The sequence below is a fragment of the Apteryx rowi genome, unplaced genomic scaffold (assembly GCF_003343035.1).
Source record: "Apteryx rowi isolate R43461 unplaced genomic scaffold, aptRow1 scaffold_53, whole genome shotgun sequence".
In the NCBI taxonomy this organism is placed as follows: Eukaryota; Metazoa; Chordata; class Aves; order Apterygiformes; family Apterygidae; genus Apteryx; species Apteryx rowi.
This window is the reverse complement of record NW_020450794.1, coordinates 2,199,376-2,221,703: the sequence shown is the minus strand read 5'-3', so window position 1 is coordinate 2,221,703 and position 22,328 is coordinate 2,199,376. Positions and strand designations below refer to the sequence as shown.

Genomic DNA, 22,328 nt, shown 5'->3' with positions numbered 1-22,328 from the left:
AAGAGGAAGTCAGAGCTTCTTCATAGTAAACTGAACAATATTGGTGAAATTAATTCCTTCAATTATTTCTTCTGGGCAGAACAGAAAGGGAAAGCCAATTTAATTATAAATAATACAGTGGCACCTTACTGCAGAGACTTCTTGTCTGTTTTTCTGTCATACTTCTTTTATGGTCTATTTATCTTCTTTTGACAACAACTAACAGAAGATTACAGGATTATTTCAGAAGCTCACCATAGGTCATCAAACTTGGGGTTTAGAAGTACCGTACTAAAATGGTGTACGTTCAGGTGCTATCGGAACTAGTAGGAACAGAGTTAAAGAACAGAGCTCAGTCCTTTAGGGCTCAACTAAGCCCTTTTAAATAGGAGAGCAAACTCCTTGACAAAAATCTCTGTACAGTCTAGGTTATGTTTACATGAACTGGCACATCTTCTGTTTCAGAAGCTCTAAGCAGTATTAGAATGTATACTTAGGACTGTAAAAATAAAGGTCAGTGTATTTTTTTGGCAATGGACAAGGAAGTAAATATGAAACTTCTAATGCACTGATTATTGTATAGAAAAAAGTAATAGGAGAAATTTTGATGTATAAAACGAAACCTTAAGAAAGGTAGAGAGCTGGGCCAGCATTATAGTAGTCCTAGGCAAACTCACATAAGAGAGCCAATTTTGAGAAAGGCATCTATACAATGGATGAGATAATCTGCATGCAAACTAACTAGATTTTTAATTGAAGGATATGCATGAAGTCTAATTGGTCATTTGCACACACAGTTAATATGACAGCACACTTATTTTCAGCAGATGTACATTTAATTTTGTAGCCCCTAATTTTTGCCTGTGGGCTAGTTAGAACCTGGAAGTGCTAGGGAAGGCACTAAGGGATTAGGAACAGTGATTTTTTTATGTACCAGAAGGCACACTAGTAGCAGTCCTATGCTTGTTTTTCACAAAATCTCAGGGGAATAATACTATTATTTTAAATGATAGTCCTATTACCATTGTATCCCCTTTCGCTTTTTTTCTTTTTCTTTTTTTCTTTTTTTCCTGCCAATTCTGTCTTGCCAAAGGTACAACAGCTGGTGAGAAGATCTTTAGGATAGTATATTTTTATTACAAAAGAAAGGGAACTCTTCCTGATTCAGCTAAAGATATGGCAGATTTGGATACACAGGCCATTTATTAAAAAATGTGATGACTGTTGAGTTAAATATTTTAATTTCTATAATTGAATGTATTTGACATTTCTCACTACTATAAAATGACAAGCTAAAAAACTGAAGACATTTTAATTCAACCATATAATCAAATTTAGCCCAAATCACTGAAAATTATGACTATTTGGCAGGGTAATTCACTACACGCCCTCAATGCTGTTTGACTGATTTGTTACTTTCTACTACACTTCAAAGTTAATGCAAACATGGCCTCTTCTTTTTCCACTAACAGCTGCTCTGGTATCCATCCAAAGCAGTATGTGCATGCAGTAGTGGTATGACATAGATCACATCATTATGTGATAAGAAATTTCTGCTAAAACAGTTAAGTAAACTCCCACTTGGAATTAAAACATAAACTTCGAACCTCCTTTTCAGAAGTTTCAGAACATCTGTATCAAAAAGGGAGAAGTCCAGATAGTCCCACAAAATGCTCAAAGGCAGATGAGCACTAGGAACACAAACAGTTTGACATAAAAATTGATGCATAACAGTTTTTCTATTGTAGACTGTCCCAAATTATTGATTTTTTTCTGTATTATTTTCATTTGTTGGAGAGTTTATATTTTGAGGAGGACCGGCAGCAGAGTAACACAATTGTTTTGGCAGAACACTCTAGACCCTTTTGGAGTTCAATTATCAACCATTATTATATAAAAAACATTGTTTTGTGATTGAGAAAGCAAAAGCAGAATTTAAGGGCAGAAAGAGCATTATTATCTATAACTATAACTCTGGCTACATTATACACAAGCTATGTAAACACCCCTAAAAATATAGTCAATTTATCAAGCTATCTCTTTATATGATTCAGTCCAATATAGAGCCAGACATATCCAGATATGCTAAGATAAAAACAACCACCTCTTTTGTTTCCCATCTTCTGAAAGAAATAAGCTAGTTTGTATTGTCTCTTTTTTATTATGTATGCCTGAAACTACTTAGGAAATGCTAAGTCAAAAAAAGTGCTTTATATAAAATTGATAGTCAGCCAGTGTTATATTGTAAGGGCAGGACAACCAAATTTTGGCAAGAATTCCCCTGCCCCCAAGTACGTATTGATAAGTAATGCAAGTGTTTGCAGATACAGATGGGAGAGGAAGAAGAACGATAGGGGGAGAACGGACAGAAAAAGCAAGTGAAGAGACAGCAAACTGATGAAAATGAAACAGATGAATATACATGTGGCTAAATAACTCAGTATTTCTTACCCAAACTCCCTTCCTAATCAGAAAAATAACAAAGAAAGACTTCTAATTATTGGACAATTAATGTTCAAATTAGTTCTAGAAGATTAACATTCACAGATGTATACTATGTAATCTGTACAAGAGTGACATACTTTTATTAGAGATAATATCTGATAGGCAAATGTAGCTTTGACAGTAATATCTTTATTACTGATACAAAAAAGTAGACTTTATACTATTTGGCATGTCAGGTATTTAAATTTTTTTGCTACTGTTAAAGACATTTCTGGAATTTCAGCTGTACAGTGTAAGAACATTTACTATTCATCCAGCTGATGCACATTTGAAGCTACTTGAGTTAGAAGGAAAAAATTACAAAACTGAAAAAGTATAGAAGTTAAAATGCAAAATTTCTTTTTAGAAACAGTATTAGTAACATTTAACAATATTTTTCCCGCCAGACCAGCTTGAAATATGATACACATTCCTCATGAACAATGAAGACTGTAGAAACTTATAAAATACCTTGCACATGTTTTTCAGAACAAGCTCTTGACTAAGGAGCTAGAGCATGTTTCTTGTTCAGACCTCCCACCTCCCCTACTGCCCTGTGTTAATGAGGACGTGAAAAGCTGTTTCTTTTATACAATATCTGGAACTTATATAGACAGAGAACACAGCGACGTGTGCCACATGTCACATCATCTTTTGTTCCACGACTTGATGTATGATCTAGCTGGCTTAGATTTATAGTCTCTCTCCCATGTTAAACAAGCACAAAGCAAAAAGAATTCGTGACAGACTTGTAAATAATTAGATATAATAAATGTAACATAACATAGATTCCAAATCTCTTTATATATTTCAGCCGCTCCTTTGGCCTGATCTTTTTGGGTTCAGGATGCTTTCAGTTTCCGCAAAAAATAATCATCTCACAGAATCAGGCCAATAAAAACCACAGAATTTTATTTTATGGACTCTGTTTCAGGTTAGGAATTTAAATAAACACAATCTAGGTAATAAGAGCCACATACGTTAAAAACCCCACATACATTATAAATTACTGGATTTTTTGTATTGGTTAACATTTTAGCACTACTGCATCAATCACTGAATGATTGTTCGGCTCCATTGACTGAGTATTGCAAGAGGTTGTCAAAACATTTTACCTGACAGATATGTTTGTTCTTCCATTTGCTCAGCACACATTGACTGTTTTGCATTAAGTCCTGAAGGACAACAGAAAACAGAGTAGAGTTGGCATACACATTGTCACTCTTGGTTAACATGCTTTTGATTTTCAAGTTTATAGATGAAGCATGCCATAGAAAGATGCAGCTGTTTTGGAACAGTCCACCAAACAAAAGCACACTTATCATCCCTGGGAGGGCTGGACTTTTATGAAAATTAAAGCTGTTGAAAGAGGTTTGAAAACCGGATTACATGTTGCTGTACTTGAAAGTTTCTGAAACATACCTCTACCTCCTTGAGAGTATCTCGCAGTTTTTCTGGTCGTTTGTTTCTAAGTATCCAAGGATAATCTCGAGCTGGCAAGTAAAAAACAAAAAAAAGACAAATATGTATATATATGTGTGTGTGTTTGTCTGTCTGTGCATATGTGTACAAACTTCTATGTGTATATAGTACAAAAAAATGTTCTTTGAGTTGAGCTTCTTTTGCTGTGGTAACCAGAAAACTAAGATTTGTAGGAATTACCTTAAACATAAAACTTAACCTATAATTGGAAGGAAACAGGTATGGTTTCCATTGTCAAATGATAGCCTCTTGAAAGGCTCTGTCGCAGAAACAGTTAGCATGAAATATCCACACTAACCATGATTTCATCATGGCAATTGCGTACAAAGCTCTCAGGATGGAATATCCTACCCACCTGCTAAGCATTTGCAATGAGAAAGCCTCTCACATTCAGTATGTTTAATTCAGAATCAAGTTATCAAATCCTAGACAGATATTATTCTTCTGAATTAACATTTCACTGCCCAATTTCAAAAAGCAGGTGCAAACAGGTCTGCAAAATATATGTGCATGAATATATGCATATATACAGGTAATAACAACAAATAATTGTGAATGCCACAACTTACGTTATGGAGTACACTCATTTATAGTATTTGTTCTTAAAAATTTGGTCATAAGAATCTATCAATCAAGTCAATCAAACAAGAAACTGCAAAGAAAGAGAAAATGTTTGAGCATGATTGCCAAGCTCACTCAGGTCAGAGTCCTCCTGGCTGCCTGCAATCATTTAACATATTTATTACTGTTCAGCAAACTATTTTGAAAATTCTGACCTAATACATTAATTCTGAAACCAGTAGGATGGCAAAGCTTCCTCTGGAGCTGTTAGTAATTGGCTTGTTTCATGGCTGAGAATCAGACTCTAATAACTTGTGAAACTTCATAATTTAAAAGTGTTTTCTGTTCATAAGTATACAGTGAAAATCATGAGAAACTAGAACACATTGTCTTTTTTTATATTTAGCCTATTTAAAGGAAACCTGATGAAAAGTTTTGAGCTCTGAGCTGTCAGTTTGTATGCCAACTTCCAGACTGAATAACTTAACACTTGTGTTTAACCCCCCCGCAAAAAGTAGTTTACAATAGAAGTGCTATAGAGTGAAAAACTGAAGGATTCCATATATCAACAAAAGAGCACACCAACATACAACTTCTCTTTGTATTTTATTGGACCAAAGCCAGTGTTGGTGGAACTGTTATGATAATATTAATTAGGCATGTAAGATCCCATTTTCAATAGGTGTCTTCATAAATACTGGCATATTTATTCACACATGCAAAATGGGAAATTGCCTGTACAGATATCAAGCTAAATATACAAATCAGCAGCTGCGAATAAAGTTACCCAATGCTCCTCTTTAAGAAATGTGCTATATAGTGATTTGTGTTTGGGCCATCCGTATATTTACGGCAACAAGATGCAGTAGCTTGGGCTCCTTTTGCATGCCACACGTCTAAAAGATATCACCTGAGGCTTCTGTATAACTCCATTTATCTGGGCCTGCATGTCTTCTCCTACAGGAAGCGCCTGTAGGGTAATGTCATGCAGAGCACACGGGATGCAAATGCCTTATGCTCCTCCCTGCTTGCAACCCTCTCTCAGCTCCCCACCCTAGCAGGACAGTATTGATTGTGATTGATACCCAGCTCTCCACAGCAGGTATAGATTCACCATATGGCGGCGGGCGCCTTTACACCCACTCCCACGTGGTTTTCATGCTGCTCTAAGCACACACACCTTGTCGTGTTGCAAACAACATGCCCTTCTGGAGTGAATTCTGCCTTCCAACGCACCCACAACTCCAAGTGAACTTTCATTACGATCAGATGAAATGTTAATGCAATTTTAACAGCGTATATATTACTTTGTGAAGCCTTATAAAAATCAATTAGATTTTTCATAGCTGTTAGGTAATAATGTTTGAACGTTAATGCGTATAGTCTGAGCTATAATAACTATGCAGGAGTTGTAAAACTTGAGCCAGGGAAAAGTTATACTAATATAAAAATTTAAACTGTCACAGTACTGCTGTGTGATAGTATAAACTGAAATTGCTTTTAAACAGATAAGGCAGGAACTCAGAATACAGCATAAATGTTTCAAAGCTAAAAAATGTTCTGTGAAGACAGCTGATTATTAATGCATAATTTTATTTCTGTTGAAAGTATTTTAGTTATAATTTTCAGTTTAGAAGCAGGTGGTATTTCAATTCAAGAGCTGATTGGAAAAATGTTTATTGCTCATCTGCAGGCTAAATTTCATAAGGAAAACCCTGGATTATGTTTATTTTTGTGGTTCTCCTTGCCAACAGAATTGAGAAGCAATGCACACCACCATGTTTAGCAATACAGAAAAAAAGATGGCAAATATATCAGGAAGGAGTAGTTACAACTTTTCAGTTGTTTTGTGCTTTGCAGTTCTGTGACAGTCTGTCTTCTAGCAAATGGAATGTGCAGAAAGCTAGTCTGAGGTTATTTTAATGCTTTGCCAGGGGCATCACCAATTCAAATTAATAATTCAGTCTTACTATAACGAGAAACTTAGAAATGTCCTTACATTCTGCTAGCTTTTGCTTCTCTTCTAAGTAACCATGCTTCACCTGTGATACTAAAGGGAAAGATGAAAAGATGTTTGTTAATCCTTGCAACAGCTGTCAGCAAATATTAATATTAGAGAGAAGATTCATACACTTTGATAAAACAGAGAAATTTACAAAAAATTAAGACAGTCCTGATGTTTTCACCTCATAAGTCAGATATCTTAAATTTGCAGTGAAAGAAAGGCTTATGCAGCCCAACAGGTGGGCTGCTATTACTGAGCCTCCAATCTCATCAGATAGTGAAGTGAGCTGCAACCGAATCCAGAAGAGAAGCTGAGTCAGTCTGTCAGCAGGAGCAGGCAGACGGCGCATTAACCCCACAACCAAGTACCCGGGATGCCCACGCCAGCCGCCACTTTCACCTGGCCAGAAACGGGAAGTAACTCTAGCTGAAAAGACATTTTGGCCCATCATGAAACTTCTAGGATTAACAGGATTAATCAGATAAAGAGAATTGATCATTCACTCTGAAATGGCTATTTCAGATATCAGGTAAGGCTCCAGGAGGCCAAGGCTGCGGGTTCTGGCGCGATCACGATGCCCTCTGCTGGGACTCCAGGAAATACCGAATTACGGCAATACTCAGGGCCTTAAACAGCACAGCCCCTTAAAATGATGTTAGCGCGTTGCTTTAATACTCCGCAGCAGAGAGAAAGGGGTCATTTAGAATACGTGCTCCCACTAGGGTTTTTAATGACAAAAAAGTTTGTTATTTTCAGAGGCATATATTAACATGAAATTCAAAGTTGCATTTTCATATAACCAAACAGTCTGTATCAAAGTAGACTGAACACTAGAAAATTGTGCTTAGTTTTATTTATGTTTAAGTATTTATATTTTACCTGGTTCTTTCTTGTCATAGTACTGGTGGATCCCAATATCTTCATCTATATAATTGAATAGAAATATCTTTAATTATGAAACGTGACACTGGAAACAAAACACAACTTAGCAAGCAAAGTTCAACCTCTCAACTTCTGCTAGCTGGAGCAGAGTATTAGGTTTTAAAATACAGGATAGTGTGAAGAAATGACAGCATATAGTCTGCATACCAGTAGACTTTCAAGAACCAGCAAGGAAAGGCTCAAGGAGTATATGACGGGTCCCTACATTCATTTGGAGCTGTCATTTCCTTCACATACATTCTGATTCTCTTCCAGCTGCTGACATGGTAAGGCGAGGTTTTACCACCTTTCTAATTATCATCTTTTCTGTTCGTTCACAAGGAGAAGATCACAGCAAAGAGTGCACCTTAGAATAATTTAAAATGTTTTCTGATGACTGACACAGCTGAGCTGAAGACAACAATTTTTTTTTAAGGTTCATGAACTCCACGAAGCTGCCCTTGCAAAGGATCCAACATATTTACTCTCAGCTATGGTTGTTATTGCCTGTCTTTGTGTTACCAGATGCAAAAGCACTTCTCAGTTCCTGTGGCTGAGGGCAAAGCCTGGCCGTACACTGGCTCCCTACTAACGTGGGACCTCAGTGCGCACCAGATACCGAGCGTCTCCCTCCGCTGTCGCGGTTTCCATGGCAAAGAAGTTCAGATACGTGGGCCACATGGGGGCTGCAAATCACTTCAGCCAGGTCCTGATCTGGCTCACTCGTAGCTACTTAGGTGTGCCATGGTAAACTCCACCAAGTCAGTCTAGCTGAGCTACTATGACTTTCAGTTGTAATGTTTTAACATTAGTATGACACAGAATTTTAGAATAAGACTTGTGGGAAACAAATAAATGAGCAGAGAGGAAGCAAGATGGTCAATGGTAGGAAATTAGGTGCAGTAGGCCATAGTACACTTTAAACTGCAATAAATCACAACTATGTGTTTTATTTAAACCATCAGATTTTTGTATGAAATACAACTTTTTGACTTTTTTATATTATTGTTATGGAACAGTTTTCATATAGAGGTGGAATGTTAAGACATATTGAGTCAATATTTCAATAATCATATTGATGTATGGTTTGCAACAAAACTATAGTACGCTATGATTGGCATGAAATGTCAGAAATAACATTTTGATATCATCCACTTTTAAACCAGTGGGTTTCTTTGAGCATTAGATTTCACCAGTACCAAGGCAAGATGTATATATGTAATTTCCACAAGGCTGGTAATTAGTCACATGTCTCCTGGAACAATCAATGAATAAGATAAATATATACTTTAAAATTTCAAGTAATCATGCAAAATACCCAGAACATGCAGCAATTTTTATTATTCATGCTTAAGTACAAATCATAATGCCTCTGCAAATCAACTCAACTATTGATCTACATCCACCCAAACTAGTCATTACACTGAAGCCTACAGTCAAGTAGGATGTAGCATCCTAAAAGGGAAAAGGCATCCAATTAAACATAATCATAACATTTTAGAGTTGAAATGATGCTCCAGTTCTATGATGAGATAAGTAAAGAAGCTGACAAGGTTCAAACATAATATTTCTGTCTAATTTTTTTCTCCTAAGTATAAAAACCACTTCATTTGGGTATTCAGAATTTTATATCAGTTTAATATTCACCGACAGGATTTGTTGTTTTGTTTTAGTAACAGGTAACAGCTCACTTACCTCTAATATGTAAGGTATTCTTCAAAGACCATAGGTGCATCTCAGCCAGGCAGAAAGACATCTGATGGCAGATGGAACCTCAGCACTACCAAAGAAGGAAAGAAACCACGTGCAAATTAATTACCCTCTATCACCAGTGAAACTGCAAGTATTTCAGAAACTAAGTATTAAAAGAGATTAGCATTGGTGACAATTTGTTATTTGTAAGTTGTAGTTCTCAACAGCAACAAAATGAATGATACATGGGAATGAATAGGATAAAAAAATGTTTATTTATATATATATGTATATATGAGAAGAGCCATATCAATATCTGTGCTTGAATTTACAGTTAGTCTCACTGCAGTGAATAACTTTGCACTCGGTGCTTCTCATATACGTTTTATAATTAATTTTTACTGTGTGGTTATTACCCTGACACACGCAAAAGTGAAGCCACTATTTACAGATCTGGCTTACAGATATGAGAATTTTACTTTTTTACCTACTTTTTTGCCTAACTTTTTTACACACTGCACATGAGGAAGTACCAATAAAGTCAAGAAACAGTTTTGAGCATAATATACTTGCAGGCTCTAGTTATAATGCTGAATATCAAAAATGATGTCTTTCTAAATAAAGACAAAGCACTTGTATTAAATCAATTAGTAACAAAGAAAACAGCAGATGTGAAGCATGTAAAAGATAAGAATTAAAATATTATGTACATTGACTATAATCATTAACTGTTTGCTGGGTGTGTTTTGAGTGATCCATCTGACCAGTCGCACTTGCAAATGTGTTATATTTCAAGGGAGCGCTGGGAATCTTCTGAAACACCATAACCAACAGACTTCCCTGAGTAGTTTCCCGTGGCACCAAATACTCAGCGCTACAGTGACAAATGGGCCATGAGACCAATTACGTTGGTTTCTTTGGCTAAACCCAAGACTCCCCGAAAAGCTGAACTCCGAAGGGCAACTTGAACAAACACAACAGACTTCAAGAATAACTGTTGGTATGGTACTGTACACAAACTTCTTTCCTTTTTTGAAGTGGGCTCTGCATTTTCTTTCCATTAGCGCGCTCTCGATAATGTTATCAAGGAGATGAACCAATTAGTAGATGACTGCAGAATTCCTATCACATAAAGAGTATCAGACAGAAACGTCAAGAGTGCTGCGATGAAAAATATGTGTAAGAATCTCAGGTAGCATCATGAAAGCTATCATAGTCCCAGCAGAGCTATGAGACCTTGAGGTATTATCACCCAAGCTAATATGTATGTTTTGATGCACCGCCTAATCCACTGAAATAGCACCAAGTGGAAATAGCATTTTCTTTACACTGATCCCCAAATGTACAAAAAGTCTTGCTGACTTACTAAATCCCATAGTTCTATTAAAAAAAAGAAAAAGAAAAAGAAAAAAGCTCACAACACACATACACACTCTAGTAAATGGAATATACTTTTGTCTTGGGTGAGAATGAGGTTTGGAAAAAAATGCAATGAGATTAATGGCATGGTGGTCTGTGGAACCTGGGGACCTCTTTTGGTGTTAATATGGATGAGGGCAGCCCCTCATTTTCCATGTGGACTAGAGAAAAAGGAGACTGTATATTATAATTTTCCTGTTTTTTTTTTTTCTCCATTCTTACTTTAACAAGTGAAACAAAACTTACATTCCCCAAGGCCCAAAGATCCTAGATTAGAATCTCTCACTAAGAGGAAGTCATCGAATTGAGTGAACTTCTCCAAATCCTATCATGGTCTGACTAAAAAAAAAAAATAAAGCCTTTGATCATCAGGCAATCTGTTCAGCTGGAGAGAAGGCATGTCTTGCCAGCAGACAAGGTGAGACTAGGAGACTTTGGCACGACACATACGCTAACAGAAGTTCTCTAAATGACTCTAAAGATTTTGTATATAGTCTGCACAGGTCCTTTTAGTTGTGACCTCCTACTGAACATAAAGGTATCCCATAACATTTTAATATTCTATGTGGCCTCCAGACTGACATATCAGGGAAGTACAGGATTAAGCACCAGAAGACAACCTTCAAGCCCTTATTTTTTCACCAAGTGTCAGGGGCGGGCCTCCAAAAAACAGAAGGAAGCTTTCAAATGAGCACTAGAAACTCTCTCTTCAAGATTCATAACTTTAAAAATTTGAACTCAGAAATGAAAAAATAAGAAAGCTTTGTAAGGAAATGTAAAAAAAAGGGCGACGTCTTAAAAACTGTATTTCAGTTCTGTACTGAACAATCTGGAGGGAGCAAAATTCTCCGTGTAGCTCCAACAGGGTAAAAGATTGATTTTGTCAGTTATTCCAGCCTTGAGGACTAAACAACAGTTTAGTTTATTGCTTCCCCCTTCTTTGGACCCTGAGCATCCAGCCACAAACCAACCAATTTATACAAATGGTGATAACTGTTGTGCCAGTGAAAATGATCATCTGTCCAAAAAAATACTGGTCCAACCTAACGATATCCTAATCTGAAATACATTCTGTTTACTACTACTACAAAAAAAAGAAAAAAAAGAAAAAAAAGAAAAAAAAAGAAAACTTGCTTAAGTCAGAATATTTTTCTGAGGAATTATTCTCTCTTGTAGTTCCTCTTGAAGAAATGCAAGCCAACTTTCAGAATTATGCAACTACCTCTTACATCTAGCCACATCATTATATTACAGCACAATTTGGGGAGGGGGGGAGGAGAAGAAGGATCCTTCTGTCTTATAAAAGTGCTTCTCAGAGTTTACAGGGCTCCTTTAACCAGAAGACTTGGGCCCAGCTATTGCAGAGACTTAGACATGCAAACCGATAAAACATCCTCCCATTTGAGCTCTAAGGAATCTGCCCCCTCCCCCACCCTTTAAAACTGAGTAGAATTTGGGAAAATGGGATAAAATAAGTCCATTGTTAGGGTAAAACTGGAATTCAATTTCATAGCTAGTTCTTTTTTCTGGCTCATGCAACACTAACTGTCTGCTTTCACAATATTTCTACAAACAACAGGGATATTTGGTGGTTGCAAAGCTCACTGACAGTGAAGCTTCTATTGTAAGAAAGGCCTAAATATGGCTTGCAGAATAATCACTGAAAGGAAATACATTATCTGATAACCCAAGAATTCTGGCATGAAAATTATACATTGTAAATTTATTCCCGTATGCTGTGAAGTTGTATCATGCTCCATTGAGTTAATTTTTGTGAAGTTTATTTTACTGTTTTGTGAGTCTGAAAATAATCCTCCTTTTTTGCAATTACAATTAGTTATATTTACTGAGTTTTCATATTTGAAGATATTTATATATTTAACTATATATAGCTCCTTAAGCTTATTATATAACTCATTATATAGCTCCTTAAGAACATTAAGACAATTTGACACATCTTAACATGCTGAAATTCATCTGTAAATTAGAACAAACAACTTAGTTCCAGTTGGTATCAATCAAGATTACTTCTTAAACAATTATCTTGGGCTTCATACAGTTATATTTGTCTATCCTGACCGCATTCAAAATGCTGAGGCCCCAATCTCGCAACCAGTTCTGCACTGATGGACTCCCTACAGCCACAGAGATCACCTTGGCAGAGCTCACGGCAGGATCATGCATGTTATTAGACAGCAACCATAAAAAATGTGGCCAGACTTAATTTATGTTAATAATAAGCACAAGTGTTTGAGATATTATTATTTTAAATCAGACTAGCTTTGTGTTGCCAAAAAACCATGCAGGCCATTGTTCAAGATGTGAATCCTTGGATGAATTCCAAGTTGTCCAGTTCATTCTGAGCAGTAAACTACAAAACAGTTTTGCACTAGACAGTGCTGAAGTTCAAGGATGTGTGCAGAAATACTGCAGAAAATCTATGTGGGGTAACTTATTCCCATCTAATTGCTTATTCATGTGTCAAAACCTAGGCAAAGATTTTGCTTGACTTGTCACACAAGTAGATGATGACAGGGTCAGACACTAAATTCTTATTTTATGAATTCTAATCTACTGCCCAAACTACACTACTGTCCTTCCTACCTTCATAAACACTTCCAATATATATTATTGGTACACTTTTGAAAGACAGCTATTGATTAACTGAACAGATAATAAGATTAACAACAGTTAAGCAGACTGAATTTGAGGGCGGTAATGCTATTTGTCAAGAAGATATTTAGTTATGTATATCAGCCACACCTCTGACAATATTAATGAAGCTAGCAGTCATTCTCCAGTTGATACTGCAGGCAAGTATTACAATCTTGAACAACCCTCTGAAAGAGTGTGCGTGAAAAGTTAAAAAAAAGGTCACAGAAAATAGATATAATTGACCCAGGTTTTTACTTCATAGAGTAAAAAGGTCATATACTCATTTTGATAAAGACCCTGAAGGCCTTTATATAAACTGGATAGTAGATAAGTGATTCAAACTACAGATAACCAGTGCTGATACATGATATAAGGAAATTATAGAAGAAGTAAATGTCAAACTGTTTGACGCTATTCTTTTAGATAGTTTGTTGTTGTAAATAAACTGATTTTTCAATACTTCAGGTTTGTGGGTCATAAATTTTCAAAGTAATGATTTCTTACTGTAAGCCAAAAGAGAAGATAATAAAATCTCTATTTTTTAAGACAAGCAAAAATGAGCTTCAAAAGGTGAGAGGACCTGCAAATTATTCAAGCGCAGAGTAAGTCCTTGGTGCCATTGCCCTACCACTATTGCAACTCCTATTTGCAAGGAAGGAAGTTCATATATCAGTAGGTCTTTAAACTGGGAACACCAGTTCCCATATGAAATTAATAATGGAAATTTCTGGGTTTATGGCACTATTACTGACAACAATAATAGATCTGAAATGTTTATGCTTGTGCGCATAGGTATTTTAGTTTATCTACTGGTCATGCAGCATGGGCTGCTGCTATTAGTAACAGTGATCAAACAACACTTAGACCCAAAGCAATCAGTTAACCATAGTTCAACCTGAATTTTAACTTTACATGTACCAGCACAAATAAGATTCTTATATATTTTTGTGCAAGACTTCAGATTTAGCTACCAAACTGCTACCCAGGTCTGCGAGGATCTCACAGTTAATTTTTGTTAGTGCAGCACTGAGTAAGTAGTGTGAACATCTATTTGTGTATGTGACGTACAAACAAATTTTTCACTGAGCTGTTCAGCTCTTGCCTTTTACAATTTATACTATAAATGTTAACTATCATAGTATTTATTCAAATAAATTTCAAAAGCACTTTGGCAAACACACTGATTTGATTCACAAATCTTACAAATACAAGTTGTTTTTAAAAATAGAAAAATACTTTCTGAGTATATTATATGAGCTGAATAGATTTACATGAACAAACATAGTGATTATATTTGGACCTGCAATGTCTTTTAAATGCATTTTTGGGCATTCTATTTTGAAATTATTTTGACATTTAAATAATATTCAGCAGCTTCTTTGACTCATTTTCTTCTTCTGTATTGCTTTGTTGCAGCCAATAACTTAAACTTAACTAATATTTGAAAATCACCTTTGAATAGACATCTGTGAGGTTCATATTAAATTGAGCTTGTTTGCTAGCATTTATTTTTAAATGTTTTTTCTGCTATACTTGAATTCCAGTTAATCCAATGAGACTTGTATCTAGCTCTCTTCAACGTAATATTAAAAAAAGCTACAATGCCTGTGTGTCAGACTTCCTTTTAAGAAAGATTTGATTGCAAACACAAACAAAAAGCTTTTCTTCTTTTGTACTCCTTTATGATCTTCAAACAGGTTTCTATGAAAAGGACTAGCATTTTTTCAGTTTTAAGCCATACTCACCTTTGCAGTAAGGGAAAACAAAAATGAAAATTTCATGTTACAATAATTAATTCCAGATTGTAATGCTACAGCATAGTTTATGTTATACTCTAATTACACAGATATGCACTAGGGAAAATAACTTTGAAGAAAAAAATGCATTTGTTTAAACATTTTTATAATCACGATTGAAACTGTTCAGCCGTGGATCATGTATAAAATAAAAGGTACACAGATTAAAATACTGAACTGTGAACTATTTTTGCTACTGTGTGGAGAGAGCAAAACGAGTCATGAGAGTAAAATGTTTTGTCTATAAGCAGAGTTAATTTCAGAAATTTGCCTTATTAAAAAAATGCAAACAAAACAGCTTGAGTCCACAGTATGAGAGACACAGACAGCACGGCAGGGAGGGGGGAGCTGGGTGAGAGGAGAAAGATCAAGCCAAAAGAGTATTTTTGACAACAATGAATGAAGATTTAACCAATCCAGTTGCCAAAAACAAAACAAACTTTTCCTGTCGAGCAGAATTAACCGGTGATGCTCAGCTGATTCACTGGTTTACTCACAGTACGAGCTTTCATTTCAAACATTCGTGTCTCTGGCCGTGCTAACGCTCTGAACGGGGCCGAGTGGGATGTGGTCTTTCCGCCTGTGCTGACAAAGCAGCCAAGGTAATCCTGCCTTTTGTTCAGCTTGCCGGGCTGCTCTCCGCAAAGACCTACGGGCACCTGACAGCGCTCGGCCACCCCGGTGCGAAGCGTTGCCCACGAACGCATGTGTAACAGAAACAAAGAGATGGGCCGAATCTGCCTCTTTGCACTGGCTACACGGGGGATGCAAAGGGACTGCAGTGCTAATACAGGTATCTCAACTTCTTTCCACATATTATGTGTGCGAAGCAAGACAAGCTGTCACTGAGATAACTGCAGGTGCCTTTGACTAGTAATTAAAACAGTTCTGGTCTCAAACCTGTCCTACAACCGAAAGGCAATCCATTTAGTAAAGGCCAGCATCATCCCCATAAATTCGAGTATTTGTACTACAGACAACTTGAGTTTCAGGATCTGCAAGAGATCACACATATAATGGCCACCTTCCAACACTTCTTAGGGTGACTTTCCACTTACTTGCGAATAATTTAATCACCACTGGACGAAAAATGTTAAATCTGATTTTATCATAAGATCAACTTCATCTGCATCAAAAAGCTAATAATTACAGTATATTTATTTGATATGCTACATATTGATACAGATGTAGAGATAATTTCTTTTGTCAAGCCTAGTTTCACACCTTGAAAGAATACATTTAAAATGTGACTGCTGTAATTTCTGGTCACTGTAGGCTACCAGTCCTTAATTTCTGGAAAATAATGCACTGGTGCAATTTTTACTTTTTATGCTTTATAATCTTTAAATGTAAAATGCACATTCAGTCAACTCTTGATATTTCAGAAACAACCAACATAGGCCCACCATACGCAATATGGTTTTGCTTAGAAAATTAGAGAAACTCCTTTATTTTCTGAGGTTCAGGAGGTGAAGAGGAATATAAGTCCCACAGATACTGTAAGACTTTCCACCCATCAGCATCATCCCTATGGCTTCCTCTTACATCTTACACCCTTCAGTAGGGCTTTTGTAGCTTTCTGGTGAAATGGACAGCTATACTGCTTCTATTAGCGATAGCTGTGAATTCGTACAGACTCCATTACGCCTTATACTATCAATTAACATCCAACCATGTAGTGTCACAAAAGTAGCTGAACGGCATAGTCTTTCTCACAAACTTGAAAGAATTACCAATTGATATGATACTTCTGCCTGCCTAGTAGCACTACATGTTTTTTTAATAAAATGCTTGATGCACTAATTTACTTTGACCAATTAGGATATATTGTATTTTGTTGACATACATTGTCAACTACGTATTTTACTGGATAATATTGGTGATATACTACATGGTTTTAGGCTTACTGTCTTCCTTCTCCAGCTGTATATCAAATTTGTTTTCCTAGTGGATAGATTTGAAGGAGGCAACATTGACATAAACAAAGTACGTGCATCCCTACTATCTTTACTACTGAGTTAACATATCCAATATATTTTACCATCTATCCCTTTTCATGACTAACCTTATTAGCTTATGCTGCTTGCTGAATAAAGTAATAAAAAGTGGCTCTTTCTAATATAAGAACTGTTTACTAAAGGAATCAACCTCCCCAGAATTGTTACAATTATAAAGCACAAAAAAGATAATTATGATTATCTAACTAGAAGAGAAGTGGTAAATATCTTACTAAAAGATTAAGCAGACTCCCTGTTGTCATTTAACCAGTCATTGATACATGTCTAGTTCTGATTTTAAAATTTCAGTTCCAAACTCAAACAGTGATTTACAATAGTTACTTAAATATGCTACCAGCAGAAAAATCCATCTAGCTAATGCTAAAAAAATTTGCAACTTAAAACTGAATCCTGTTGTCATGCAACTCAGAGGAAAAGCTACTACTGGGTCGAATAGTCCAAGTCTCTAGTAAGCAGATTGTGTAGACTAATGACTAATATTTTGTTCCAAATTACAGTACTATTATTATTTGCACAAGAACAATACCAAACACTTAACAGATTAGGGCTAAAGCTTTCTGGGCACTGTATAAACAGTTATAGAGATCCTGAGTACTTTGTTATATTGTTGTCACAGGTTTAATCTAAACAATCTCTTTGAAAATCTACAGAAAAATACCTTTGAAATGACACGTGACATAACCTTCAACTCCTAATATCTTCAAAGAATTCACAAGCTACCAGTCATTCTGTGCATCCATTCAGATTCCCTGAATTTTATATAGAAAGAGCAAGAAGTGCAAAATATCCAATTATTCTGTTGTTTGATATGTTTGACTGAAAGACAGATTACTCTTATTTGTCTAGGTTCTACTCCCGAATTAGAGACAATTTGACTTCAGCCTGAACTAGCCAGGCCAGGCTCTAAAGAAGAGCTGTACCCTTTCTCACAGCGGAAAGGAACATACAGAGGTATCGTATAATCACGTGGAAGAACTGGAACCAGATTAATTACCCAGTGATGCCTGTCCGCTTCACAAAGCACACCCACTACTGTCGAAATTTACACCGCTTAAATATATACATGCAACTATTAAATTCTCAAGTTGCTAGGGAGTATGATGTTTACAGAACTTAATTCCACATGTTCTTGCAATGTAAACACCCAAAAGGAAAGTATTTATTCTAATAAGAGAAGGGCCCCTATGATCTAGGAAAAGATATCTGAGTGATGTACAACTAAAATTAGGGACAGCAGCCCTTGATATAGAGATGCTACACACCAGCACACACAGGTGCAATAGAAATGTGGCCACTTAGGACTGAAGGGACACTTCACAAGCCTTTTTGTTTAAGGCTTAGGAGGCTACCTGGCTTCTAAGGAAGCCACCAAGGAGGACTTTCATCCCTCCCCTTTCTGTGCTCAGTGCCAGTTCCTCCAGCAGTCCCCTGACCTTCTACTAGAGACCATCTTGGGAAGCTTGGGCAGCTTTCAAAAGCATTTGGATATCAGAAATGCTTAACCCAGCTATCTGGAGATTTGTGGGAAGAAAAACCAACTTCTACCGAGGAAATATCTTCAGGATCAGCATCTCCACAGGTTGGCTTAGACAAAGGTTTGCAGGTGGCAGATTTCTTTGCTGAGTGCTCATCATCTAGACATTACTGAGCATATGACTGAGGATATACTGCTTTGTACTATGGGCCATTTTTGAAAATTAAAGGCTTTTATTCAGTCTTTTTAGTTGATTCTAGAATAGCAGAATTTTCTCTTAGAAATTTTCCTACCTCCATTCTCCTTCACTCAGCTTGCACTAATGTCCTGGCTCAAAAGTGCAGGCTTTAAAATGTTATTCCTGGGATAAGTGTCTGTAAAACCAGTTCCCAGCTCCGCTGTTTGCAGATTCTTACAGCACAGATGGGCCATTTTTAAGTTTGCTATTGATGAGGGGTCCTGATGATTTCAAGAGACAAAAAAACACCCCCTTCTATTTTACTATGGGTATTCTTTTTAAATCTTTATTAACAACTGCAGAAATTTATAAATTACATCTATTTTACTGCTCCTGCTACAAATACATGCAGTGGAGCTATAATGGAAAAAAATGATTCTAAAACAGACAGTAATATCACGAGCAAGTGGTACACAGTTCAGACGCTCAACTCTGAATCACTAATTTGGCAAAAGACTGGCCCATTTTTCACTTGCATGGTGAGGGTCTACATATACTTTGTTTTGTTTTTCCGTTAACAATTATAACATGTGCTAATGTTGCTGCTTTGAACCATTCTAGCCTCTCTGAATCACTTTTAGTTATCCTCATTTTAATCCTTTGAATTCCAAGAATGGCAGTGGACAAAGGAATGCAAACGAAAGAAGAAGAAATTGGGTAATTCTGGGAAACATAAAATGATTCTCCTTTAAATCTAAAAATATGTAGAGAAAAGTTAAGTAAATTGGGTTTTAAGAAAAGAGAACTACTTGGTGCAGAAGCACCCTCTAATGGCTGGCCAGAGACTGGTCTGGATAGTAGCTGCAAAAGCTGCTTAATAGCTCCCCTGATAAGGGAGGAAAACTGCTAAGATACAAGAGAAAGAACTGTGAGTATGCATGTATGTGTATAAACAGACATACATACATACATACATATATATATATATATGTCAGCATATATTTGCTGTTGTATATCTTAAACACAAAAGAAAGGAGCAACATAAATCTAATGTACTTTTTTACCATGCCAAATATTTCATTAGATTCTGGATTTCCTTGAAAAATTATTCTTAATTTAGTAGTTGAAATAGCATTTTAAGCTTACCTAGCTTTCAATCATTCTTCAGCATTTTAAGATAAACAGAAACTGACTTTCCTATCTTACCTCAATTAACTTTTACAAAAGTAAACCAGTCCAAAAAAGGCTTCAGGAAAAATGCTACATTAAGCCCTAATAATTTAGGTTGAATGGAACTTGGAAGTCGTTTGGTCCAACCCCCTGCCCAAAGCTGGCCGAATTTGAAGTTAGATCCCAACAATGGAATATTAAACTCTAAAAAAGTTATACTTTCTATTTATGCTAAAGCTCTAGCAGAGATACTGGAAATGTAAAATAGTTCTGCAGTCTGAAAGTATACCTTAATAAATATTTTTTCTTTCTATTCTGTGGCTTTGCTGATTTTTTCCAAAAATATCCAAAAGGAGTATTCTAATTTTGCTCATATAACTACATTATTGTACCTCCATCCTGGAATTTGTATTTGGCATACAGTCCCTTATTATTAACTGTTAAGTATAATATCCTAGTATTCACAGAAAGCCAGTGGCAGATAGAGCAGTTAATAACATGAAAGTAATGAGGCTAACCGACCAACTTGCTTCTCAACATCACTTTTCAAATCTCTTTGGGCTAAATTTTCAGCCAGTGTGTGGGGAATTAGCCATAGAAATCCCATTAACGTTAATGAATGTTCCATGGTTAACTCCCCATGCTCTGCGCTGAAGATTTACCCCTATATCTCTAAAATAAATATGTGCAGATGCCCACATTCTTTTTATAAAGCCTGAAGAAATTAAGGGCTCTATTCTCAAATAATTGACTTATGCACATGTATCTTTTTCCCCCATGGATCATCTTCTACTATCAGAATGGGTATAATGTCTGCATTATTCTCATTAAAAAGATTATCCAAAGTGTATGTTTACTGCATAAAGACTGAGTTTATTTAACTGTATATTTTACAGAAATAATACATATCTTGAGAAGGATTTCTCCCATTGTTAAACACATGAAGCAGAGGTTGAGCAGTGCTTAGTATCATAACAGCAGCATCTGTTTATACTTACATTTCTGAAGAAGAGGCAGAATTTAAGAAAGTCATTAATCTGACAGAATTAGAGAGGAAGGCATCTTATATCCCTATGGAAAGACAAAGCTCAGCTAGGGCAATAAAAGCCTCTTTGCAAGCAGTGGCTGAGACACCCTTTAAAGATGGAGAACGCTTGTTACATCAACTAGGGAAAAAAGAAGCTGGAAAGAGCTTCTGGGATCGAAAAGAGAAGCTACCCTCTGGTTTCGAAAAGTATGTTTGGGGGGCATATTCCCTTCATGTCTTCAACGCCTGCTTGCGAGTATGTACCCTTGTTATTTCTACAATTTTAATTTGAAAGCCTACTTGCCTAGATGAATACATCATCTCAAGTTCTATAACAGCTTAAAAAAAAAGTGCCAAAATTGCTTATTTGCCAAAGTTATGCTTTAGAAAAACACTTAAATTGATGTTTATAAATTTTTGGTCTCACTGGTACTAAAGTACATGCTTAAGTGCTTTATTTAGCTGAGGACTCCAATTGCCTGTAAAGACATAAAATGGTGTTGACCTAATAATATACTGAGGCTCATTTAGGCTTCCGATGCATTTTGAAAAGGCCTCTCAGACATGTCTCAATTCATTATGTCAGAGAACTGCTTCAAACCACATACATATGTTAAAATTTGGGAAATAAATCCTCAATAGCACACCTTTCATACATGAAGCTTTACCATACCTTCCTTAAAATGACTGTTGCTGTAGATCAGACTGCAACATGTCAGGTGTAATACCCAATTCTCTGCATCGTGCCTAGAAATAGTTTATTAGAGTGTTAGCACTGTAACCTCCAAGAAAAGAGTCTACTCCTTCCCTGAGTGCAGAAGTGAAAAATCATTCATGTGGAGTCTGTGCAATTGTTTTCTCTTCAAATAGTATTCCACCTAAATGAAGTTAGAGGAAACCCCCTGAAATTACACAGTGAAATATCTGAGGAAATTCACTCAGAAAGGACCACAATCCTTCTGGTTATATCTGGAGCTGAAGAAGGTGCATTTAGATAGAACTTATTTTAGCTTATGTGCTGACTCTTAAAATTACTTCCAGGTCAAAGATTAAATATAGAGTCCCCTTTAGACATCAAACTATGTGACTATAAACCAATGCTGTTTCAATAGCAATACATTTAAACATTTACAGGTCTTTCACAGCCAAGATAAAAAAGGGAATTTTCTTGGTAGTATTCTTACAAAAATGCTTTCAGCTAGGACCCTGCGGCATCTGGAATGAGGTTAAGGCAAGCCTGTGTGCGGGTGGGGAGGAGAATCAGTCATGTAAACAGGTTTTAGATTGCATTTATTACAAACTCCCCTCATTTTCACTTGTTTCTTTGGAAATTAGCAGAACCATGACTGGATTAATTCTCTGTGGGTTTCACTCTGTACTATTATTGAGCAGTCATGGGAAAACTCAGCCAAATGAGTATAGCTCTAGTGAAGCCATACATATAGGAGGAAGGGCAACCACCAGAAC

The 22,328-nt window shown here is 36.3% G+C and overlaps 1 protein-coding gene across 1 annotated transcript in view; it reads right to left on the bottom strand.

The window, feature by feature from the left end:
* WDPCP (WD repeat containing planar cell polarity effector) overlaps positions 1-22,328 on the bottom strand; it is a 109,489-nt gene that overhangs the window by 54,705 nt on the left and 32,456 nt on the right. The window contains exons 3-7 of the mRNA XM_026080667.1: positions 9,128-9,212; positions 7,391-7,435; positions 6,506-6,556; positions 3,886-3,956; positions 3,579-3,638 (exon numbers count right to left, since the gene is read on the bottom strand). Coding sequence (XP_025936452.1) covers positions 3,579-3,638; positions 3,886-3,956; positions 6,506-6,556; positions 7,391-7,435; positions 9,128-9,188 — 288 coding nt within the window. The 5' untranslated portion in view covers positions 9,189-9,212. The remainder of the gene's footprint in view (positions 1-3,578; positions 3,639-3,885; positions 3,957-6,505; positions 6,557-7,390; positions 7,436-9,127; positions 9,213-22,328) is intronic.